The sequence below is a fragment of the Borostomias antarcticus genome (genome assembly GCF_949987555.1).
Source record: "Borostomias antarcticus genome assembly, chromosome: 5".
Lineage (NCBI taxonomy): Eukaryota > Metazoa > Chordata > Actinopteri > Stomiiformes > Stomiidae > Borostomias > Borostomias antarcticus.
Window position 1 is genome coordinate 3,656,309 of NC_140238.1, and position 24,750 is coordinate 3,681,058.

Here is a 24,750-nt window from a genome sequence, read left to right on the forward strand (position 1 = left end):
CAAGCTGCAACCATGTACGAGCTACAGAGTAGGCCACAAGCTGCAACCACGTACGAGCTACAGAGTAGGCTACAAGCTGCAACCACGTACGAGCTACAGAGTAGGCTACAAGCTGCAACCACGTACGAGCTACAGAGTAGGCCACAAGCTGCAACCACGTACGAGCTACAGAGTAGGCCACAAGCTGCAACCACGTACGAGCTACAGAGTAGGCTACAAGCTGCAACCATGTACGAGCTACAGAGTAGGCTACAAGCTGCAACCACGTACGAGCTACAGAGTAGGCTACAAGCTGCAACCATGTACGAGCTACAGAGTAGGCTACAAGCTGCAACCACGTACGAGCTACAGAGTAGGCCACAAGCTGCAACCACGTACGAGCTACAGAGTAGGCCACAAGCTGCAACCACGTACGAGCTACAGAGTAGGCTACAAGCTGCAACCATGTACGAGCTACAGAGTAGGCTACAAGCTGCAACCACGTACGAGCTACAGAGTAGGCCACAAGCTGCAACCACGTACGAGCTACAGAGTAGGCTACAAGCTGCAACCACGTACGAGCTACAGAGTAGGCTACAAGCTGCAACCATGTACGAGCTACAGAGTAGGCTACAAGCTGCAACCACGTACGAGCTACAGAGTAGGCTACAAGCTGCAACCATGTACGAGCTACAGAGTAGGCTACAAGCTGCAACCACGTACGAGCTACAGAGTAGGCTACAAGAATGTTCAATCTGTCTGAATCTTCTCTCATGTCTAATTAGTGGATCAGTAACAGGTGCCCTTTTTCTGGGCATTTTTGTGGACAGACAGACAGACTGACCCGACCGATTGAGCTACAGAGCTGCTGGTCAATATAATTATACATGCTGTACAATTGTAGAATTTACAGTTTATCAGATTATTTTAATATACTAGATGTGAGTGGATGCATGCGTTCGCCTTCAAAAATTGAGCTTTTCAAAAGCAACATTCCCTGGATGATGGCAATTGCTGAGACAATGTACATTAAACGCAGCACTCGATGGAGCTCTGAGGTTATTGTGTGTGGAGTTAGGGGGTTATTGCATGTGGAATTAGGGGGTTATTGTGTGTGGAGATAGGGGGTTATTGCATGTGGAGTTAGGGGGTTATTGTGTGTGGAGTTAGGGGGTTATTGTGTGTGGAGTTAGGGGGTTATTGCATGTGGAGTTAGGGGGTTATTGCATGTGGAGTTAGGGGGTTATTGTGTGTGGAGTTAGGGGGTTATTGCATGTGGAATTAGGGGGTTATTGTGTGTGGAGATAGGGGGTTATTGCATGTGGAGTTAGGGGGTTATTGCATGTGGAGTTAGGGGGTTATTGCATGTGGAGTTAGGGGGTTATTGCATGTGGAATTAGGGGGTTATTGTGTGTGGAGATAGGGGGTTATTGCATGTGGAGTTAGGGGGTTATTGCATGTGGAGTTAGGGGGTTATTGTGTGTGGAGTTAGGGGGTTATTGCATGTGGAGTTAGGGGGTTATTGTGTGTGGAGTTAGGGGGTTATTGTGTGTGGAGTTAGGGGGTTATTGTGTGTGGAGTTAGGGGGTTATTGCGTGTGGAGTTAGGGGGTTATTGTGTGTGGAGTTAGGGGGTTATTGTGTGTGGAGTTAGGGGGTTATTGTGTGTGGAGTTAGGGGGTTATTGCGTGTGGAGTTAGGGGGTTATTGTGTGTGGAGTTAGGGGGTTATTGTGTGTGGAGTTAGGGGGTTATTGTTTGTGGACTCCTGAACTAAAACAGGCATGCACCAAAACCAGAAAGAACGGGCCAACTGAGTCAAAAGCCTCTTTTAGGAGGCGAGAGGGAACACTGTTAGAGGGGCAGTTTGTTGGCCGCAACTCCCAGACAGCATCAGACAGTGGGGACAGAGATATGGGCTTAAACTCGTCCAAAACAGCTGGGCATGTAGGGGGCATAGAGGGGTCAAGGGCAGCACTAGAGGGTACAGAGCAAAGAGATGACATTTTATCAACAAAGAAATTGAGAAAATCATTACAGAGAGCAGGCGAAGGTCAGTCCCTCCAGAAAAACGTGATTATGCGATCGCATAATTCATTGCATAATCGGGCAAAAGGCGCAGATTATACAAGGGTCACATAATTTTAGAAAGAGTCTATGGGCTTTAGGCTATGGTTTTGTTATTTCTCGTATCATTCCAAGCATGTGAAGACGTAGTGTAGGCTATATGCATTATAGTGGGGTGTGCACGAAAATACAGGACAGGTTCTTGCATTTTTTGCATATTCTCGCAATATTTGCAAGTTCCCGCAACTTCAGAAAAATCCCCGTATTTTCAATGCATAAAATCACATAAAAACCCTGCATATTCCATTGCATAATCAAGGATTATTGCCCGCATAATCAAGGATTTTTGCCCGTGTTTTTCTGGAGGGACTGGAAGGTACAACAGAAGCAGTAACCTGAGGGTTAACAAGGGAGTCCAGGGTATTAAACAGAACCTTGGGTTTACCGATGTTCTTTGAGAGAGGATTTGAAATGTACCCTGTTTTAGCAGCCGTCAAGGCTCTCTGATGCAGGGTTTTCCAGAGGGAAGCAGAAACCAGTTCACCCAATGCGTGCTGAGTCTTGTTGCTCGGCAGCTCGTCCTCCTCCAGCCTGTGTGGGAGATTAGGATTAGCCGTGTTCCGTCTCACCCCAGGAGGATTACGTTTTTCAATGTGTCATGTGATACGACACCGTTTGTAACCCAAGTCGCCTCGCCCTGCCCTCTCTTAGCCCTTTTCCACCAAAGGAACTCTGGTTTGTGAACCGGTTCGTTTCAAAATTCCTGGAACCTCGGTTCTGTCCAGAGAACGGGCCCGCGTTTACGACCAGTTTTGAGCCGAACCGTTGTACGTCAGCCCACGCCCATGATGTCGTCACGGTTCGCACTGAAAAACCTACTATTTTGTGCTGCCGGTTCGGAACCAGCTTTCGGGTTCCCGAACTCATTTCTTTTTGGTCTAAATTCTCAGAACCATTCAAAATTAGGTTTGCGAACCGGCACCGAACCGGTTCCCTCTTGGTGGAAAAGGCCTATCTGAAGTACGAGAATCTATGACAATTGCAACCTTTTTAGTTTTTCTGCATTTCATAGTTACGCAATGTTGTTGCAATGTTCAAAAGCCAGCCTGTTTTAAAGCTGCATCATGTGACCACCATAAGTACCGAGCATACATCGTTGCTAGACTAATTCGCTTTTCTTTCTCTGCCTCCCTGTGTGTGTGTGTGTGTGTGTGTCTGTGGTTATCTCTGTGTGTGCACATGTCTTTGTGGTTTTATTTGTGTGCGTGCGCGTCTGCGTCCATGTGTCTGCTGGCCTGTGTGTGTCTGCTGGCGTGCCTGTGCCTGTGCGTGTGTGTGTTAGCCCCGGCGGAGGCTCCCATCTCCAGGCCCACTCCTCTGTACGGACAGCCCTCCTGGTGGGGTGACGATGACGAGGGAGACCGCCGCAGGGGACAGCAGCCCGACAAGGAGAACACAGGTCTGGACAGCACACCTCTAGAACCTCTCTGTAGCGAATCTCCCCTCGATCCGCCTTGTTAAATACAGGTTAACCAACCGTCAAATAGTTTGTCTTAACGTCACGAGGGCTTAACACGTTTTAGACTTCTATTATATTCTGCGCTGGTCTTACTCATGAAGGTTACCACCCCCGTGTATTCCTACACGATTACCATATGAAATGTGATTTTTGCATCCGGCATCAGTGGTCGACGCCCTGTATCAGTCGCTCAGAGATGCCCGGCTGGGCAGACTGCGCTGCCCACAGGTGCCTCCCAGGGTCTCGGTGGCGGTCAGTGAGCCGTACGAGGCCACGCCGGCGGGCAGCGCCTCGTGATGGATTATGTATGACCCTCTTAGCTCCCGGGGGGGGGGGGGAGGAGGAGGGGTGATCAGTCTGTCTCCCACACCCCCAGGCTGGAACAAATTAGCTCCCTGCCGCCCTCCCGCTGCGTGGACTCCCTAATGTGATGTTTGGCCACATCCAGCTGGCGCCGGTTGATTGGCTGATGTATGTGTTTGTTTGCTCAGGCCTAAAGCTGGAGAGGCCTTTTGTCGACTGGGACTCCAGATTTACAGGGGATGCTCGCCAGTGGCGGCACCAGAGATTTGTCATTCGGCTACGCTGATTGGACGCGATGCAGTGTGTTGGCTGGCGTTACCCGTCACGCAGTGTTTCATTCCAGCAGTATCTACGATGCGTTTAAGTACCACACATGCATATCTGTACACTAGATGGTTTAGTAACGGCTGTATTGACGTTCTACTGCACGTTCCCACAGAGAACCCCAAAGAGAACGGCTACCCCTACCGCAAGGAGCCCAGCTACTTCGAGATCCCCACCAAGGAGTTCCAGCTGCCGAGGCCCAGGAAAACGGAGGCCGAGGTCCAGGAGGTGCCCACCAAGGACACAGACCCTCCTACCGCCGCCGCCGCCTCGGGCCCAAGCCCCGCCCCCACGCCCCCCGTGATCCAGAGCCACGCCTCCTTCACCATCGAGTTCGACGTGTGCACGCCGGGCAAGCTGAAGATCAAGGACCACGTGACCAAGTTCTCCCTCCGCCCGCGCCGGCCCCCGGGCAAAGACGCGGCGTCCGCGCCCACGGAGGTGATGTCGGCGGAGAGCAAGGTGGCTGACTGGCTGGAGCAGCAGAGCGAGATGAGCGTGATGAGGAGGAGGTCGCGGGCGGAGGACGCGCACAGCGACAAAAGCGACCTTCCCGTCCAACGCAAGACCGCCAAAGGTGAGTTGACTGACCAGCTGAGTTTGATGACCGCAGGACCGCGGCGTTTCCGCCATTCAAACCTAACCTGTACCCGCTCTGATCTTCAGGCCACCGCCATGAAGACGGCACTCAGAGCGACTCGGAGGAACCCGTTGTCAACGGGAAGGAAGGAGGTCAGGGGTCAGGTCCGCCGGTCAGACCCGAGCTGTCCCCGCCGCGACCCTTCACCCCTCCGGACTCCGAGGAGCCCCTGTCGTCCTCCACCCCGGAGTCCCGCTCCCCTCCTCAGAGCCAGGGGAACGCAGACCCCAACAAAACCTTTGTCGTGGAGATCTTTGACGACAGCCCTCGCAAGAAACGCGGCCAGTCGTTCGTCGGCAACACCGCCGCCCCGCCCGACACCTCTGCCCTGAAAACCCAGCTGGGGAAGAGGACGGGCTATGGCCAGGCCGGGGAGGGGCCGGGCCCCTCTACGCCCCCTACCCAGCGGTACACGGTCCCCCTCAAGGCCCCTAGCTCCGGGGGATACCAGAGGGCCGGCTCCCTGCGGAGAGAGAAGACCGAAGACCGGATCAGCACCAGCTTCTCCTCCCGCTCCTCGACCTCCAGCTCCGTCTACGCCAGGCCATTCGGCAGCGTGGGACGCCGCTCCAAAGTCACCCCGGACTTCACCTCGGAGTTCCTCAGGCCGGCTAAGCAGCGGGCGGTGATCCCCACCTGGGAGAAGAAGACCCCGTCTCCTCCAGACAGCCCCCCGGAGACTTTGGCAGCCCCCCACCCTTACCAGAGCACCCCCGGCCCCCCTGAGCCTTCCCCAGACCCCTACCAGGCCCAGGCCCCCATCCGCCAGCCGGTTCCCCTCAAGGCCCCCCCGACGGCCGCGGCCTCTTGCCCCGCAGAGCCTAAGAGCCCCCGGGGGCCCAGGAACGAGGACGAGGACGCTCTGAGCGACGCCGGGACCTACACCATCGACGACGAGGTCCCCGACAAAGAGCTGGAGGAGGCGCGGCGCAATATCGACCAGGCGAGTCTCCGACCGCGCATCGACTTGAGTTCAGACGTTTGAGGCTGTGTGTCCACCGGCGAGCTGTATGTAGCAGAACAGCGCCAAGTTTACAGCTGCGTAGAGCGCACTAGAGCTGGGGTTTAGAGCTGGCTAGGCTACCCATGTTTTACATCTACGCTAGCAACGAGTGTTGTATTTTTGCAGACTGCAGATTTCTAGCTAACGATATCTAGTTACGATATCTAGCTAATGTTGGCTAGCGCTAACGTTTGCCGTCTCTGCGGTTTTGCTAAAAAACGACCGGCCTCGTCATCAGAACGTGTCTTGTTGAGACTTGTTGACAAACTAGTCTTTTACAGCCGGTGCTCTAGCCCAAAAAGTTTAACATTTTTCAACTGGGGAAAAAAAAAAAGCCTTAGAGCGCTGGGAACGCAGCTCTCGTCTCTATAGCGCCCTAGAGCGCATTACCCATTATAAACGAGAAAACAGCGCCAGCTCTAAAATACAGCTCCCCTGGTGGACACGCCCCCTAAGTAGGCACTCTGGGAAATGCCCCGCACCGCCATTAAATGACCCTCTTCGACCAGGTGACACATTTGAGTCCCCTTGGAAGGGTGGCTCTGAGGAGGAAGCCAGCGTCCAGCCCCTGCAGTCCTTCCTGTCCTGTCCACTCACCCCCTGCTTTGTCCCTGACAGGTGTTTGGTGTTGTTGACAGCCCAGAGCAGCCCAGCCTGACCTCAGCAGCGGTGGATAGGTGCGCTGCTGGGGCTACAGGCAGGCAGGGCTGTAGTGAGAGTAGCACTGGGCAGCTCAGGGCAGCTCCAGGACTGAGAGGCAGTCTGGTCCAGGTAAACAAACCCCCCCCCCCAGCCTGGCTCACTTCCATTAAGATTACACTGGGCGTGGGTACAAAACGTAATGAATCGTTTGCTCAGTAATCAGTTAAGTCGATCAACATGCCGCTGTCTGCGTGAGGAAGGACACGCCTGTATGGTTCCCGTCCTCTCTTGATTGGCTGCGGTGATTACTTCCTCTCAGATCTGTTGTTGTTTGTCTCTTGTCGGCTCAAGGGATTTGTTTGTTTGTTTGTTTGTGTTGGTCTGTGATTCGTTTCAATCCTAGCGATGATTTTCACCAAATCTACAGTTCTACAAATTACAGTGACAGCACATGTTAATTATTTTCTCCCCCCCCCCTAATTAACTTTAAAACATGATTTGTGGTCCCGATGGCGTTTACCGACTAAGTGTGTGTGTGGAGATGCATCATAATTGATGCGACGCCTCTGCGCAGGTGCGGCCAGGTGGTCCGGCGCTTCCCGGGGGTCCTAGGTGGGTGTCCCGCTGGGCCAGCCTGGCAGACAGCTGCCCCGACTCAAGCCCCGCCTCCCGCTCGTTCGACATCCCCTCCCAGACGGACCTTACAGACGCAGGTAAGCCCCGCCCACACCTCATAAGAACTCGCTGCTCGCGCCGAGGTCGAAATACTAACGACGAATCAAAATGCGCCCGGCTGTTTCCTTATTCCGCAGGCCGGAGAATAATTCGCCAGAGCTCAGACTCGGAAATTTTAAGTTCCAGAACGCGCCGCATCCTGCCCAAGGTGCCCCTGGCGGAGAACAGCCTGGCGGAGAACAGCCAGGCGCCGACCCCCGGCGTTCATATCCGCCCGGAGCCGCGCTCGGGGCGCGAGGCGTCGGAGAGGAGCTCGGCGAACCCCCGGCCGCAGGACGACCACATCGCGTCCGCGCTGGACGAGCTGGACCCGGACAGCCTGAGCGACGGCAGCGAGTCGGACGGCGGCTCCATGGTGGAGCGAGCGAGCGGGACCGTCTCTGAGAGACGCGAGAAGACCGGCCGGTCCCACGTCGGCGACGAGGAGGGGGAGGAGCCAGCCACGCTTCCGGCGAAGGCCACCTCCTTCTACATCGGCTCGGAGGGGGGCGTGTCCAGACCCGACTCGCCCAAGACCGAGAGCAAACAGACGCTCGTGTCGAGGACCTTCTCCACGGCCACCCTGACCAAGCAGAAGACGGGCCAGGACTCCCAGGCGGTCAAGCCCGGCGCCTCTGCCCCCCAGCTGGACAACCAGGCCAGGGAGAGCCCCCGGTCCAAGGACGCCTGCTTCCCAGCCTCCCTGGTCAGGCAGGAGAGCTTCACCAAGGACCGACCCAGCGACGCCGGCCAGCTCACCAAGCTGCCCAACATCTCCAGCCAGCCCGTCCTCGGGGCCAGCCCCCAGGACACCCATTCGTACCTCAGAGAGACGGAGAACGTTCTAGCGTCTCTGGAGGCCAAGCTCCAAGCCAGGCAGTGTGACCCCCAACCCCACCCTGTAGAAGACTCCCTCTCTGGGGAATCGGACAGGGATACTTCTAGTAGCGTTAGCCAGCGCAGCAACAAGACTGGACCCAACGGCATAGCCAGGAAGTCCTCCGTCACCAGCGGTCTTCAGCGGGAGAGGTCCACCGCTAGCTCGGTCAGCCAGGAGTCCAACCGCCGGCCGTCGGCCAGGGAGCGCCTGTCGGGGAAGGGTAGGACCCATGGCGCCGACGCCACCGGTAAGGCCGATCCCGGGCAGAGGGCGGGGCTGAGACGCAGCGCGGGCAAGCACGGCTCCATGGACCTGAGTGACGACCGCCAGAGCTCCGGCCCGCCCCACTGGCCCGACGGCATCTCCTCGGACCAGGAGTCCGGCTCCCGCCCCTCCACACCCGGCAGGAAGTACTCCGCCCCGCTCCAGAAGGTGGAAAACGGCGGTAAGTCCTCCAAGAGCGCCGTGGCCCAGGCCCTGAGTCGCTCCAACAGTCTGTGCGCTCCCCGGCCCACGCGGGCTTCCATGCTGCGCCGGGCGCGCCTGGGCGACGCCTCCGACAACGAGGGCGCCGAGACGGAGCGGACCTGGCAGAACCCCCGGGAGGCGGGAGGAGGCGCTCCGGCCTCGGCTTCCCAGGAGAGCAGGAAGCCGTCCAGGTTCGATCTGCTCGCCATGCCCCGGAAGAGGACCAGCTCCTTCACCGCGCCCAGCGACACCGAGTCGTCCTCCGCCGCGGCGCCGCCCACTTCGGGCCGGACTTCGGGCTTCTCCAACCGCAGCACCGAGTCCAGCAGCAGCTCTGTCCGCAAGGCCTCCGTCCCGGCGCCCAAACCCGCCCTGCAGAGGACCTCTGGGGCCCCCGGAAAACCCGTCACCAGGGGGCGCTCCAGCAGCGCTAAATACGCCAGCAGCACAGCCAGTGAGTTATACACACACACACACACACACACACATACACACACATAATGTTATGACATTAACTGAAAATTGAAATTACTTGAAAATAAGGTGACATTTTATATTAAGGTCATCTTACTAAGCATTAGTTAATAGGTAATAAGATCCTTATAAGATGTTTATTAGCATGTATATATGTTAATAAGATATGTATAAGTGTAACACATTTATAAACTGTTTAATACTGTTAATAAAAGCCTTATTAGTTTCTTATACATACTTATTCGCCATTAATTATGCACTTATTATGCATGTTACTATGCATTTGCCAACTACCGGATCTTAAAGGGCAATGCTCGTTTTTGACAACCTGGACCTTATTTACGACATATTATAAGAAGTTTGACTCACCGAGATCACTTTGGTGTAGTTCGGAGGCCTGTAGAAGAAATTTAAAATCCAGCGCGAGCCAGTATATCCATGTAATGACGGTGATCGGGGCACCGAGAATGCAGTTTCTCAAAATCTATTTTCGGCCGCTAAACGGTTGTTTTCATCAATCAGATTGAATGAATCGACAGTTGAGATCGTTGTTGGTGCCGAGAATATTGTCGTCGTCATTCGTCAGCAACAATCCGATCGTAGCGCAGAGAAAATAGATTTTGAGAAACTGCATTCTCGGTGCCCCGATCACCGTCATTTCATGGATATACTGGCTCGCGCTGGATTTTAAATTTCTTCTACAGGCCTCCGAACTACACCAAAGTGATCTCGGTGAGTCAAACTTCTTATAATATGTCGTAAATAAGGTCCAGGTTGTCAAAAACGAGCATTGCCCTTTAAGTGAGAACAGTGCCTTATTAAGGTTATTAAACCCTTTATTGTGCACTTATGACCGATTTCAGCTTGTCTGATTTGTGTGTTTTTATTGCACAGTGGTGGATTTGAACCCAGGTCTCCCTGGCGGTCATTAAGGTTTTGCTTTAGATCCGGTAGCTGCAAAATGCACAATAATGTGCATAATTAACGGATAATAAGTATGTATAAGAAATTAATAAGGCTTTTATTATTGTTCTTAAGCAGTTAATAAACTGTTAACCAGTTGCTTATGAATGCCTTATAATCTAACAAATGCTATTATTAACACTTATAAATGTCTTATTACCACACATTCATGTTAATAAGCATCTTATAAGGACATTACTTATTAACTTATGCTTAATAAGAGGGTCTTAATATAAAGTGTTACTGAAAATTATTGTACATTAAATATGAAGATTTCTCTCTGGATCAAAGGCTTCACAATTCAGCCGTTTAGAGGAGTCCACTCCTGCTCTTAGGGACGAATTGGTTTGAGAAAGCGACACTAAAGCTGTGTTCGGAATCGCTCCCTATTCACTATATAGTGCACTATATAGGGCGTCAGCCATTTTGTTTGTAGTGTCCGAATTCTCCACAGAATTTTCGTTCCCTATATAGTCCACTATTTATTACCCACAATTCACCTTGATTTGCAGGGAACAGTGCATGTACCCTACATTTTCTCTGTTCCCTAGGTAGTTCACTACATGGTGAACCCCATATAGGGAATAGGGAGTGAGGGAACGAGGGAGCGATTCCGAACACAGCTTAAGCCTATGGGGGCCTACATTTAGCTAACTTGCTGTGAAGGTGGGGCTCTTGGTTCTTATCCCATGGTAGCTGGGAATCATCGGACTCTCCACTTTAATATCATTTCAGAGAAGCATAATCATTGTATGACTTGGCTTCGGGGGCCTACTTACAATATGATGTTTAACAATGCTTTTCATCAGGTGATGTGGTGTCATCTGACACAATGTTCTCATAACAAGTGATGTCATGTTTATCACATTGTAGTTATTTTGAATAATGCTATGAGAATATTGTGGGTCAGACGGTGAATATTACACTCTCAGTAATGTACATAATTGCAATAGACTGTAGTTGTGTGAGTGCTCATCTCAGATTGCAAATATATGAAAAACACTCCGTAAACATGAAGACATTCGTTTGCTACTGCATCTGAGTGAGCACTTCTACATTACATGCACTGTACAGTATATGTGCATGGTGATCTGGTGAATGTTTTGGTGTTGTGACCTGGTGTATGTTTTGGTGTTGTGGGATATGTAGTGTTTTGGTGTTGTGGGATATGTAGTGTTTTGGTGTTGTGGGATACGTAGTGTTCTTCTCAGTGGTTTCTTTTCCTTCCCCTCTCTTCCTTCCTTCCTTCCTTCCTTCCTCCTCCTCATCCTGCTAAACCCCCCCCCCCCCAACGCCCCTCAAACCAACCCGCGCCCCCCAAGGCTCGCGAAGGCGCCAGAAGGGCTCCGACTACGCCTCCACCTCGGAGGAGGAGTACGATACCAGCCAGAGCACCCCTAAACACAAACGCTCCTCCTCAGCCACCCCGGGCCCCCGCACGCCCCCCCGCCCCCAGCCCCTGGTCGTCCCGCAGCCCCGGGCGCGCCGCACGCGTGATGAGGAGGAGGAGGAGGGCCACGAGGGCGCCACCTTCCAGAACTGGTCCACGCACAGCGCTGAGATAGCCAAGTAATGACGCGGCCGCATTCCAACGTTGTAACGGCTCCGCTGTTCAGTGCGTGTTGATGAACCCGCGTGTCTCCGTGTTAAGGTTGAGTCAGGACCTGGCTAAAGACCTGGCCATCCTGGCCAGGGAGATCCACGACGTGGCCGGTGACGCCGACTCCCCCGGCCCCCCCGGAGCAGAAGCCGATGCGCCCGCCGACGCCGTGACTGTCCACAAGGAGGTACGGTACGACGGCCACGCCAGCGTGCGCTCGGCGCGCATAGTAGACCTATCGGCTGTGACCCCCGTGTGTTTTGAGCACGCTCGCTAGTCGGCAGGGAAAAGCTCTTCGGCAGTTCTTAGATCCGGCGTTGACACTGAGAGATGTACAGAACCTGTTGTGGCCTCCATCCTCCATCCTCTTCTCTTAATGCTAACATCTTTCTGTGATGCACGGGTCACTTGCATATCTATGGCCGACGCAAAATATCACTCCCATTAGTGTTTTTTTTGTATTTGAATTCACTCTGGACTGTTTCTACATCTATTACAACGATCCACCCTCTTAAGCACCTATTGTATTTGAGATCGCTATTCTTGCACTTTGCCTTCAGCACTAGATTATGCTCTTAGTCACATTTTGTTTAGAAAGGAGATGCACTTGTGAGTTCTGGTCGCTTTGGATTAAAGCTTCTGCTAAATGACTAATGTAATGTAAATGTAATATATTATTATTATTATTATTATTATTATATCACATTCAGTTATCTGTTACTGTAAGAGTGATGCTAATGTCTTGGTTCCTGTTCTATTGCAGTTGGTCCAGCACCTCCCTGAGGCTGGTCTGAACTACCAGAGAGTTCCACCTGGTTCCGGTTCTGCCGCAGCCTGGGAACCGGACCAGAACATGAGTGACCAGGAACAGATCTGCCGGCACCGAGGACCGCACTGCCAGGAGGTTCGTTTGGCTCACTGCCACTTTCTTCATTCAGCGTGTCCCAAGGAGAACATCTTTCAGCGCATTTGAGGCTGACTGGGCTTTTGTTCTCTCTCCCCAGGTCATTCTGGACAACCTGATGTTGAATCCCGTGTCCCAGATTTCCATGGCTATCCGAGAGAACACAGAGCAGCTTGCCGAGAAGATAAAGTGAGTTTATCTATCCGCACGAACGTTTCTCAAGTAGGCCCCGATGCGTTCCCCCAGCCCTCACTCCCCAACTCGGACTAGAATCAGATGAGAAACTTTCCCCCCCAAGTCTCTCTGAGAGACAGACCCCGTGTCTGGACTGGTATCTCTTTAATGACGCGTGACAGCCTGAGAGAGCACGGCCTGCCAGCGCCGTAAATGGCCTGAGACTGAGTGGACTGGACTGGGACGCTGTGTTCTGTTCTGATTCAGGAGCCAGCAGAATGTGTCGCGCTACAACTCTTCCCCTGGGGGAGGACTTGGGGCCGGTTTAGGGTTTCCTCATTTCGGAACTCGATTGATATGCCTGGACATGGGCTTGTTGAAGCAATAAACCACTCGAGGCCGTGTGTTATAGTGATTTTGTAACAGCTAGGGGGCGTTGTTAGGCACGACGCAAAGCGGAGTGCCTAAACCCCCCCTAGCTGTTATAAAATCACTATAACACACGGCCTCGAGTGGTTTATTGCTTTTATACAACGGTTACTACAGCTATTAGTGTAAAATAAACACACAGCAATGTAAAATATTAACATTTATTCAAAACGAAGCATCATTCCCTCAATTCCGCCGAGCAAAATAGTTCCCCTAACAAAAGGGTTGCCAAGCAACAACAACAACTACAATGCATTGGATCAAATGGGAGGCGCATTAATACTGAAAATTGAATGATATGCGGTCCCAGGTGTGTGTTACAAAGTATTTTATCACGGCTTCCAGCCAATCAGAGTCAAGAACCAGAACTAACCGTTGTATAATGTCTCTTCTCACAGGGCGCTGTACCACAACAAAACCCAGGTTTGGGAGGAGGTGGAAGCTAAGATCAGGGCGGATAATGACGTTCCCATTCTGAAAACCAACAACAAGGTTGGTAACTCACAGGTTTTGTAGTGTTTTGTGATTTCTATTTTTTACCCTATATATTTTTATAATAAGGGTACATTAATAAGCATTAGTTGATGCATTATTAAGCATTAAGTAACAGTTAACTAATGTCTCTATTAACCATTTACTAATGTTATTTATGTTAACTAAGGTTAACTCACCTATCTCTAACCTTAACTCACCTATCTCTAACCTTAACTAAGGTATTAATTAACATTAGTAACCTAACCTAACCCTAAATAAGCATCCGTTAACAGTTAACTAATGTTTGTTGTGACCCTTATTGTAAAGTGTGACCTTTTATTCTTCTGTAACACTTCTTCTGTCTTCATTGCAGGAGATCACATCTATACTGAAAGAACTTGGTAGAGTTCAGAGGCAACTTGAAGGTGTGTCACCCCAACCTCTTCATCACAATGACGAGAGTAAACGTCACAATGATATAGTGAACAAACAATGCAAACAAATCATTTAGTTGATGTTTTTTCATAACAACATGTCAGCTGTAATCACACCTGCCGCGTTTCTCTGTTCCTACCCAGTCATCAACACTATCATTGAACCTGGCGCCCACCTCGACCCCGCCAAGCCCCACGCCGCCGGTTATCCCCGCCCCTCAGCCGGAGTCACAGCCTCCAGAACCCCCTCCCGGACCCCCTCCAGGGACCGGAGACCCGGAGGCTCCCAGCGAGGCGGCGGCCCCAGGCCCGGAGGGAGCGCCAGGAGGGCGTCGGTGACGTCGGACGGAGAGAGCTTTGCGGTCTGAGGGCTCCAGGGCGGACGTGTGGCGGACGTGGGGCGGAGCCTCCTTACCTGCGTCTGCTGCTGCTGCTGCTGCTGCTGCTGGGTCCACCGTCCCCGGAGCCGGGCCAACTGGGTCGACAAGATGGATCTGAGAAGGGGTAGTGAGATCTGAGTCCACACACACACACACACACACACACACTACTGCACTATGTGCACTGCTAAACTGCACTGTGTATTCGACCGCCATGGTGGGAGATAGGGCCTGCACTAGACACTCTTTAAATAGCATGATTCTATTTGAAGGGAGAGGCGGTCCCTTTGAAACAAGGCCATGCTTGTGCCATATACCTCTGTTCACCTCCCCTTCACCCAGACAACCTCAGACACATACTTGATTATTTGCACCCAATTCATTTATTTCTGTTGATATGTTTATAGTAGATGTTCACAAAATAATCTATATGAAGGTGAAAGAGCTTACAAGCTGGCTTGAGTATAATCAACTCTGGCCACGTTGGCGGAATGTTGCTTTGGGCAATGAAATAAGTACGTTTTTTTTTTTATATTTAATGACGATCTCTCTTTCTACTGACCACTATGACCACCTCTAAGAACCAGACTTGTAGAAGAATGTATAAAGTATTTAATTTGTGGTGATTTATGATATTAAAGAGAATTTATGCTATGCACTTGGACACTTCTTTGGGGTTTAGACTAGATGATGTATTTTGCACTAATGTACCATTGGGACCCTTCAGCCTTACACGCGGCGTACTGAAACGTTGGGCTGCCTCCTCCTTACAAAGAGTGTTGACTGTTGTTCTAAGAGATTGTATAATAGGCCTACTGTAAATCCCATTCTGTAGAGAGAGAGAGAGAGAGAGAGAGTGGAGTCTTTGTTAGCCACTTCACCACAAGTGCTTTCCTTAATGTCTTAGCAGTATCTGTAATTGTTAAATTGGGACTCTTTTGTGATAGAGAGAAAGGTTTCACGCTGCAAAGTGCAGTACTTGTTTACAAACATAAGATTAAGCTAGTCTTGATGGTGGACATTTGTTTGCTATGACTCAAAGTGCTTCTGCTTTGTCACTGGCTACATTAATTTTCTCTCTCTTACTTGTCCATTCCTGTCTGATCTGTAGTCATCTTCAAGTCCCATGTTACTACACTATATTTATGCTTCAATTAATCAGTTGTCTGCAACAATTAGTTGTTTGGTATGTTGGGTTAGATGCTTATGTCCTCCAGAATTGTTATTGGTTATGTTTTCAAGAATTAATGTCTTGGACTGGTTATACATAATCATTCTGTCCATGATTTAGTTACAGTATGTGATTCTGTTTTTGTAATAAATGATAAGCAGTCTATAATCTTGTGTCCTGCTATCTTGATTTCTTGTATTCAGTGAACATTACATACCGTGAGCACCTGTCAACAGAATGTGATGTATAAATAGTAAAAATAAAATAAAAAAAGTGAAATGAAAGCAGAAGCAGGAACCCTGCCAGGTTCTACGTTGTAAATCAGGCACTCTAACTTTCACATGTGTTTATCAAGAAAAGAAACCTGTGAATCATTTATAGGCACTGGCTTCAGACTAGTCATCTTCGTGGAGTGTAAGTTGTTTATTTTTAACTATATGTAACAAACTGTATATGATTTGATGTACCAAGTTCAATGGTACTGTATCTACTCCTAAAGACACTTGTAATGATGTTGACTGTTGAGTATTAAGGACGCTTGAACGTTTATGAATTGCCGTTGGTCAAAATAATAATCAGTGTTGTGTTGAAAGGATGTCAAGGATACCTGAGTGCGAAATGTATTCTCCATACAAGACTCTGCATGACAGTTATGTTCCCAACCTAAGGGTAGGAATAACTCAAATATTCAATACCATTTATATCTACTGTATTTCTCATCTCAGTTACAGTAATTCTCCTACCACTCAGTTTGGCTGCGGTTTAATTTTTCTAATGCCGTTTATCTGTTTGTTATCAGAGCTCCAAGCCGGTGACCCTAGCTTTGGCAGTTGGCTGTTTGACCATAATGGGTATACTGCTTGCAATTGCTGTACTGGAGCGATCATCACTAGAAGAACATCTCCAAAATGGCACGATAGCTCAAGAAATCAGAGCTGTTGAAAGCAATTCTTGTGAAGAGTACAGCAGGTCAGTCAAGACAATATCATGGTTTTAACGTAACTATATATGGTCGTCTGAATTCTTCCAATCCCTATTTCCTTTATTAATCGGGTCTCGTTACTGTTTGTATGTAACTATGTGTCATAGAATGACCCTTGTGGAGAGTCTGCCTCTGCACATGGAGTATGAGGCCAATGCGACCTTTGGGACCCCCCTGGACAAGGCCTGGAAAGACCTGCTCTCCATGGCAACCAAACAAGTGGATGTTGCCTCTTTCTATTGGTCACTCAATGGGAAAGACATCAACGTCAACACCTCCAGTGACCAAGCTGTAAATTAAAAGACTTGAAAATAATGTCATAACTCCATACATAACCCCATACATAATTCCATCTATACATTTAAAACACAAACTCAATACTTTCCCAAACGTTTGATGTGCCGGCGCGTTACGTAGGTCAATGTGATCCTTGACAGGGGAAGGAAATACTGGCGCAGTTCGGAGCCTTGCCGTCCAGAAACATCTCTGTCCGAGTCGTGATGAGCATCCCCAGTGTGCCAACAAACTCCACGGACCTTCGTTTTCTGAGAGAGAACGGTCTGGAAAAAAAACCAACCTTCAATGACCTCAATGTTTCATCATTTGTCCTGCTGTCTTTCTGTCTTCTTATCTCCACTCGTTGGTTTTGTGTGAAAGGCGTCCAGGTGAGGAAGGTGGACTTTGGGCGTCTGACCCGCGGTGTCCTCCACAGCAAGTTCTGGATTGTCGATAGGAGACACATTTACATCGGTAGCGCCAATATGGACTGGAGATCTCTTACACAGGTGAAAGTCAATGCACATATTATTTGAATCGAGTTAAATACCAACATTTGCAACCCAAAGTATAACAGGTAACACCACTCCCACTCATTTGAATTCTCATCCTAGGTGAAAGAGCTAGGAGTGGTTATCTTCAACTGCTCCAAGCTAGCAGAAGACCTCCAGAAGATCTTTGAGTCCTACTGGGTGATGGGGCACCACAACAGCTCCATCCCAGAGCCCTGGCCTGCTAGGTATGACACGGACTTCAACAAAGAGAACCCGCTACCGATGAAAGCTGACAATTTGTCAAGCAGAATCTACATCGCCGTAAGTCCCCTGTGTTTCACTTCCCTTTCTCTACTTTGAGTGGTCTACCTCTATCTACTGGTATTTAGTCACACGATATACAACACTAACTAGAATGTCATAGAGAAAAATACCACTGACCCTGAGACAACAAATGAACAGAGAGATGCATTCAATACTTTAGAATTGCCCTTCAACTTCCCAATTAGGTCATTTAGCAGACACTTTTTTAATCCAACGCTTAGTATGTTTTGCACCAGTGTTGGGGTTAAGTACCTTGCTTGAGGTCACAACTGGAAACAAAACTTGTCAAAAGTCCTGACAAAAGTCTTTACAACAGGATACAAAGTTTGTCCGCTCTTGAACTAGCAGCTAGTCGGATGCTCTAACCACTGGGCTACCTCCCACCCCGTAACTTCCCCTCATCTCCTCATTCCTAACAAAGGCACATTCAGTTGTTTTTTGGACCCTATGTCATGGCGTGTGTGTGTTCTCTGTCCCAGGGCTCCCCTCCCTCCTTCTGCCCCGCCTCTCGGACCCAGGACCTGGACGCCATCCTGTCAGTGATCGGCGGAGCACAGCAGTACATAGATGTGTCAGTCATGGAGTACTTCCCCACAACGCGCTTCTCACAACCACAGAGGTGAGCGTTCCTTCTCAGGCACGCTATCATCAGGATGGATGATGTTAACCTGGTTTGTTTCAAGTGAAACAACGTGAGCTCGCCAGATCAGGGTGGTCATGATGATGTAGCCGCGAAGAGAAAATATTGAAACTAATAGTATGATCAAATATTTCTAATTGCAGTTAATCACTACCGATCTCATTCATTAGATACTGGCCGGTCATTGACGATGCCCTAAGACGGTCTGCTTTCGAGCTCAATGTGAAGATCCGCATGCTGGTCAGCTGTGGACGAGATTCTGACCCAGCCATGCTACCCTTCCTCCAGTCTCTGTCCTCACTGCACACCCCGAGCCAAAGCATCAACATTCAAGTAGTAAGGAACACACTACAACAAATGCATTAGAAATCCTAGACAGCCTTGGTATCGAATGCTTGAATACATAGTTGACTCGTCTTCAGTGTTGTCCTGTTCTCCAAACTGTACCGTCTCTTTCTTTCTCAGAAACTGTACATTGTGCCAATGGACAACGAGACATACATTCCACACACCAGAATCAACCACAATAAATACATGGTGACTGATAAAGTGGCTTACATTGGTAAGTAACGGACAAAATAGGTGTAGCTGTAGAGTTGTCCGATATAGTTTTCAGACCTTTTGAAAGGCACACAGGAAAGCTACACAGGAAAGCTATTTCACCACTGCATCATGGGTAATGAATAACCCCCTCACACCCGTCTCCCTCAGGTACCTCTAACTGGTCGGAAGATTACTTCTACACCACAGCTGGAGTGGGCCTGGTGGTTTCTCAGCAAGCGTCCCACGGAGCCTGGCAGGCCAGCGCCTTACAGGAGCAACTCAAGGCGGTCTTCCACAGAGATTGGCACTCCCAGTTTGCTGTGAAGCTGTCTGACCTGGGCTACCATCCTGACTGTGCTCTGTCAGAGGAATAGAGGCGGTCTGTCCACCATCCATGAGCTTACACTCGGCCATTATCAGACTCAATACCTAGCTTTTTTTCTTTCTTTTCTTCTTTTTTTCTTTATGAAGATGATAAACTAAACTGATTGTGTATATCATTTACAATGCAATGATCTCTCCTTTCGTTTAGGACAAGGCTTGTGATAATATATCAGAAATATACTATCATATAGCTATAATATCTAGAAACAACCTTAGAAAATGTTTCATGTAAATTGCTGCAATCTGCACTGTGTTTAAATGTTTTGAATCTCTTTGGATCTATTTTGTAATATCATTCTTTAACTCCCAAATATGTACAAGTATGTAATGTATAATGATTGCAAATAAAACCTGACAAAAATGCTTACTTACCATTTCATTTTATTATATTACTCTTGCTCCAGCAGGTGGCGGGCGTACTTTGAGCGAGTCAAGCAAAGTCTTGTAAAAAATTAGATGAACTTTTACTCCGGTACGATAGATGGCAGTAATGTGACTTTGGGGTGTGAACTGTGAGTGCAAAGGTGAAACGGCAGAGTTTCGTGTTACAGTACGTGTGCTTTTACGAGCAAATAGCTTGAAGCTACGGGGGAACTGACCTGGCAATCATGGTGCTACTGGAAAACGATAACGTAAGATGCAAACAAATAATGAAATAATATATATGACATGTTGTCCCAGTTAGTTGTCTAAGGTTTACTTGTGCTGAGTGTGGATGAAATGTATAACTTAGTTAGATAACACTACAGAAATCACTGCCGTGCTAGCTAGTGCTAGCCTCTCTTAGCTAGCCGGAAGAGCACTGCCAGCTAGTGGGTGAGCTAGCTTGACATTTTATTGTGTATTGTACATATAAAAATGAATGTCTACATATAAAAATGAATGTCTATTTACTTGGTTGAGTCAGATTAATGTGTGATCATGTTTGTTCTGGATAACATCGGTCTAACAAGCTTAAACTAGTCACCCAGGCCAGCTGGATATCTTTAACTAGTCACCCAGGCCAGCTGGCTATCTTAAACTAGTCACCCAGGCCAGCTGGCTATCTTAAACTAGTCACCCAGGCCAGCTGGCTATCTTAAACTAGTCCCCCAGGCCAGCTGGCTATCTTAAACTAGTCACCCAGGCCAGCTGGCTATCTTAAACTAGTCACCCAGGCCAGCTGGCTATCTTAAACTAGTCACCCAGGCCAGCTGGCTATCTTTAACTAGTCACCAAGGCCAGCTGACTATCTTAAACTAGTCACCCAGGCCAGCTGGCTATCTTTAACTAGTCACCCAGGCCAGCTGGCTATCTTAAACTAGTCACCCAGGCCAGCTGGCTATCTTAAACTAGTCACCCAGGCCAGCTGGCTATCTTAAACTAGTCACCCAGGCCAGCTGGCTATCTTAAACTAGTCACCCAGGCCAGCTGGCTATCTTAAACTAGTCACCCAGGCCAGCTGGCTATCTTAAACTAGTCACCCAGGCCAGCTGATCTTAAACTAGTCACCCAGGCCAGCTGATCTTAAACTAGTCACCCAGGCCAGCTGGCTATCTTTAACTAGTCACCTAGGCCAGCTGGCTATCTTTAACTAGTCACCCAGGCCAGCTGGATATCTTTAACTAGTCACCCAGGCCAGCTGGATATCTTTAACTAGTCACCCAGGCCAGCTGGCTATCTTAAACTAGTCACCCAGGCCAGCTGGCTATCTTAAACTAGTCACCCAGGCCAGCTGGCTATCTTAAACTAGTCACCCAGGCCAGCTGGATATCTTAAACTAGTCACCCAGGCCAGCTGGCTATCTTTAACTAGTCACCCAGGCCAGCTGGCTATCTTAAACTAGTCACCCAGGCCAGCTGGCTATCTTAAACTAGTCACCCAGGCCAGCTGGCTATCTTTAACTAGTCACCTAGGCCAGCTGGCTATCTTAAACTAGTCACCCAGGCCAGCTGGCTATCTTAAACTAGTCACCCAGGCCAGCTGGCTATCTTTAACTAGTCACCTAGGCCAGCTGGCTATCTTAAACTAGTCACCCAGGCCAGCTGGATATCTTTAACTAGTCACCCAGGCCAGCTGGATATCTTTAACTAGTCCCCCAGGCCAGCTGGCTATCTTAAACTAGTCACCCAGGCCAGCTGGCTATCTTAAACTAGTCACCCAGGCCAGCTGGATATCTTTAACTAGTCACCCAGGCCAGCTGGCTATCTTTAACTAGTCACCCAGGCCAGCTGGCTATCTTAAACTAGTCACCCAGGCCAGCTGGCTATCTTAAACTAGTCACCCAGGCCAGCTGGATATCTTAAACTAGTCACCCAGGCCAGCTGGCTATCTTAAACTAGTCACCCAGGCCAGCTGGCTATCTTTAAACTAGTCACCCAGGCCAGCTGGCTATCTTTAAACTAGTCACCCAGGCCAGCTGGCTATCTTAAACTAGTCACCCAGGCCAGCTGGCTATCTTAAACTAGTCACCCTGGCCAGCTGGCTATCTTAAACTAGTCACCCAGGCCAGCTGGCTATCTTAAACTAGTCACCCAGGCCAGCTGGCTATCTTAAACTAGTCACCCAGGCCAGCTGGCTATCTTAAACTAGTCACCCAGGCCAGCTGGCTATCTTAAACTAGTCATCCAGGCCAGCTGGCTATCTTTAACTAGTCACCCAGGCCAGCTGGCTATCTTAAACTAGTCACCCAGGCCAGCTGGCTATCTTAAACTAGTCATCCAGGCCAGCTGGCTATCTTTAACTAGTCACCCAGACCAGCTGGCTATCTTAAACTAGTCACCCAGGCCAGCTGGATATCTTTAACTAGTCACCCAGGCCAGCTGGCTATCTTTGCAAATTGCACAATCATGTAAAATAATGAGGTATTCGCAAGCAGATATCGAAACCATGCTGTCTATTTTAGTGCTTCTCTCCTTCACATTGTCCTCTTAACTAGTGAGTGGTACAGTTACAGTTTGTCTGCCTTTTGGTATTGGCATCTGGTGATAGTGACTGCTCTCCATTCTCAATCATTCATCTGGTGTAGCCTTTCCTGGTCAGGCTTGGACTCTGACTCCTAGTCTCAAGAATAGTTTTAACCTCAACTTTGACCGATTTCTTTTTTCATCCACCTCTGTCAGTTTCTGACCGAGCTCACTAGGCTGTTCCAGAAATGCAGGACTTCGGGCAGTGTTGCCATCACGTTAAAGAAATGTAAGTTCACGCATCTTGATTACTTGGAAACATTGAGTTATTTCTAGAAGAAAAGAAGTGGGATTTGATCCTGTTGTCCCCTCCTCACGTCCCCCTCCCCGTTTTGTAACCTAGATGACGGGAGGACAAGACCAGTTCCCAGGAAAGGCCACACGGAGAGTTTTGATCCGGTGGATAACAAGTGTCTCATCAGAGCGTCTGATGGAAAGAAGAAGATAAGCACAGTGGTGAGCCTGCAGCATCGACGGAACACGTCATTATAATACATTACAGTCATTTAGTTGACGCTTTTATCCAGAGCGAGTTGCATAATTGCATTTAACATAGGAAAAGTCAGTGTACTACTACTCGCCAGAACTCACAAGTGCAAACTGCAAAGTGAAGAATAGCAAACTAAAACTAACTTTTGACTGAATATAGGCTAACAAAAACATTTTACATTTCCAGGTTAGCACCAAAGAAGTAATCAAGTTCCAGATGGTACGTAGCACTCCGACTCAGCGGTTTGAATTGATTCTAGGTGTTGTTTGGAAGCGGGATGGATCTCTCAAAGCGTATCTGATAAGAAAGAGATAATGGCTGTCTCTCTCTCCCTCCTTGACAGGCGTACTCAAACCTCCTGCGAGCGCACATGGACGGGCTGAAGAAGAAAGACAAGAAAAGCAAAAGCAAGAAAACTAAAGCCACCCAATGAGCAACAGACTCTTGCTGTACTCGTACTGTAGGGGGGCTCCAACTACCACCTCCCCCAACCCGGATTCCTGCTCTTGGTGAAGCCCACCACCCTCCACCTGGTGACTGCTTTGATATCATGCCATTTAGTGCGTGGTAACGTCCATCCCTGGCCCAGTTGAGGGGGGGGGGGGGGGGGACGCTGAGGACCTTTATTACTCAGAGAGGACACTGCTGCAGAGCCTCCCCTGAATGCCCACCACCCCTCCTAATACCCACATCTCTGGTCGGGAACCAAGTCACAGAGAGACGCATTGTTGATGGAGGAGAACCAGAAGGAAGGATGGAGCAGATCGACGAATTGCATGTTGGAAAATAATTTTATTTTTAAATAATTGTTTTATGTTTTAGAGAAATCTCCTGCTTTCAGTGCGATTGCAATTTCCCCGAAGTTCAGATGTGTTTAATTTGGCCCTTGTCTCAGCTGTTCTGAATAGGTGCTCTACTCCTAACTGTTACTACATACTAACTATAAGTGAAGCTTTACCACATTTCTTGAAGGTTGAGGCTGTTTGGAGTTGAATAGTTGTTGATGCCATCTTAAAAGTTCTCAAATGATTTGGTTTCTTAATGTAAAGATATATTTTTTGCCTGTTCACACATGTTCTTAATTTTTTAAATTTTATTTCTATGATGTTTTTCTTTTTAATCTGCGATGAACATGGTAAAGTCATTGGTGTTGTAAGATAAGCTGAAAAAAGAATCCCAATATCAGCCAAGGCCAACATCCATTGGGGTTTAGAGTTCATAACGTAGGCCAACATAACTGATTTTTAATTCTAATGGAGAAACTAAAGATGAAACTCAAGTCTCTTTATTTAGTTGGATGAATGTGTTACGAAGGGATACAAGGTGGAAAATGAGTTTTTGAAACTGGTTATATATTCACTAACAAAGGCATATTTTATTCATGTATACACAGACAACCTCTTTTTCAATATCATTTTCTTTTTTTATCAACATTTTTCTTATTGGGTATTATAAACCTAACCATATGAATTCTCTGTATACGTATGCAACAGGTAGAACCACAGCCATTCACATCATCCCTTTCATCACAGTGTATCAGAACGTCGTTGACGAGGACTACAACCGATGTTACTGTAATTTGAGAAATAAAGTTCTTTGTTATAATTCATCACACTGGAGTTTGCTCATATATGGACTGAAATAAAGCCAGATCATATTTGAATATAATTACTCAAAAAACAGATTGACCAGTCGCCGTTCTGGCATCACCGTATGCGTCTTGAAGGGGTAGTGTGCTATTTTGGACATTTAGCCCTATTTGTGGTTTGTCTACCATGAACCTGAAACATAGAGACCATAATTTCACATAGTTCCAGTATTGAGCTAGCTGCAGTACTACTACAATGGAAGTCAATGGGGCATATGTAAATGCATTGGAAAAAATATAATAAATGTGCTTTTCCAAAACGGGAAGCACAGGGTGTAATCTTAACAGTGTCAGTATGCTCTCCTGTGAAATGTATTGGAATACAAATATTTTTACATGTTTGGCATGGCTTGTGCATAAGCATTCCCCTGGACTGGTTTCCACTGATCCCACGGACGACTATGTGCAAGTCATGCCAAACACCTACAAATATTTGGATTGTGATACATTTCACAGGAGAGCAAACTGAGACTGGTCAGATTAC

The 24,750-nt window shown here is 48.6% G+C and overlaps 3 protein-coding genes across 3 annotated transcripts in view; all 3 read left to right on the forward strand.

The window, feature by feature from the left end:
- Window positions 1–14,863, forward strand: part of cep170ba (centrosomal protein 170Ba) — a 24,641-nt gene extending 9,778 nt beyond the window's left edge. Inside the window, exons 7-19 of the mRNA XM_084438370.1 lie at window positions 3,387–3,503; window positions 4,306–4,767; window positions 4,857–5,773; window positions 6,452–6,604; window positions 7,050–7,188; window positions 7,288–8,991; window positions 11,297–11,543; window positions 11,626–11,761; window positions 12,338–12,478; window positions 12,579–12,667; window positions 13,480–13,573; window positions 13,929–13,980; window positions 14,134–14,863. Coding sequence (XP_084294496.1) covers window positions 3,387–3,503; window positions 4,306–4,767; window positions 4,857–5,773; window positions 6,452–6,604; window positions 7,050–7,188; window positions 7,288–8,991; window positions 11,297–11,543; window positions 11,626–11,761; window positions 12,338–12,478; window positions 12,579–12,667; window positions 13,480–13,573; window positions 13,929–13,980; window positions 14,134–14,357 — 4,475 coding nt within the window. The 3' untranslated portion in view covers window positions 14,358–14,863. The remainder of the gene's footprint in view (window positions 1–3,386; window positions 3,504–4,305; window positions 4,768–4,856; window positions 5,774–6,451; window positions 6,605–7,049; window positions 7,189–7,287; window positions 8,992–11,296; window positions 11,544–11,625; window positions 11,762–12,337; window positions 12,479–12,578; window positions 12,668–13,479; window positions 13,574–13,928; window positions 13,981–14,133) is intronic.
- Window positions 14,864–16,399: 1,536 nt separating this feature from the next.
- Window positions 16,400–19,173, forward strand: pld4 (phospholipase D family member 4; the record flags this gene model as incomplete). Its single annotated transcript, XM_084438372.1, has 9 exons — window positions 16,400–16,509; window positions 16,630–16,813; window positions 16,960–17,080; window positions 17,180–17,307; window positions 17,413–17,613; window positions 18,096–18,235; window positions 18,427–18,592; window positions 18,722–18,818; window positions 18,968–19,173. The coding sequence occupies exons 2-9, from the start codon at window positions 16,631–16,633 to the stop codon at window positions 19,171–19,173; spliced, it is 1,242 nt and encodes a 413-aa protein (XP_084294498.1). The 5' UTR covers window positions 16,400–16,509; window position 16,630.
- A 578-nt stretch (window positions 19,174–19,751) lies between these two features.
- Window positions 19,752–24,170, forward strand: srp14 (signal recognition particle 14). The gene is made up of 5 exons (XM_084438506.1): window positions 19,752–19,815; window positions 22,285–22,357; window positions 22,472–22,584; window positions 22,805–22,837; window positions 22,962–24,170. The coding sequence occupies exons 1-5, from the start codon at window positions 19,792–19,794 to the stop codon at window positions 23,049–23,051; spliced, it is 333 nt and encodes a 110-aa protein (XP_084294632.1). The 5' UTR covers window positions 19,752–19,791; the 3' UTR covers window positions 23,052–24,170.
- The last annotated feature ends 580 nt before the right edge of the window (window positions 24,171–24,750 follow it).

Bases quoted from the DNA above. Each gene is read 5' to 3' on its own strand.
- srp14 (XM_084438506.1), top strand. From the start codon at position 19,792: ATGGTGCTACTGGAAAACGATAAC. The intron at 22,585-22,804 runs GTGAGCCTGCAG...TTACATTTCCAG, and splicing joins AGAAGAAGATAAGCACAGTG to GTTAGCACCAAAGAAGTAAT. The intron at 22,838-22,961 runs GTACGTAGCACT...CCTCCTTGACAG, and splicing joins AAGTAATCAAGTTCCAGATG to GCGTACTCAAACCTCCTGCG.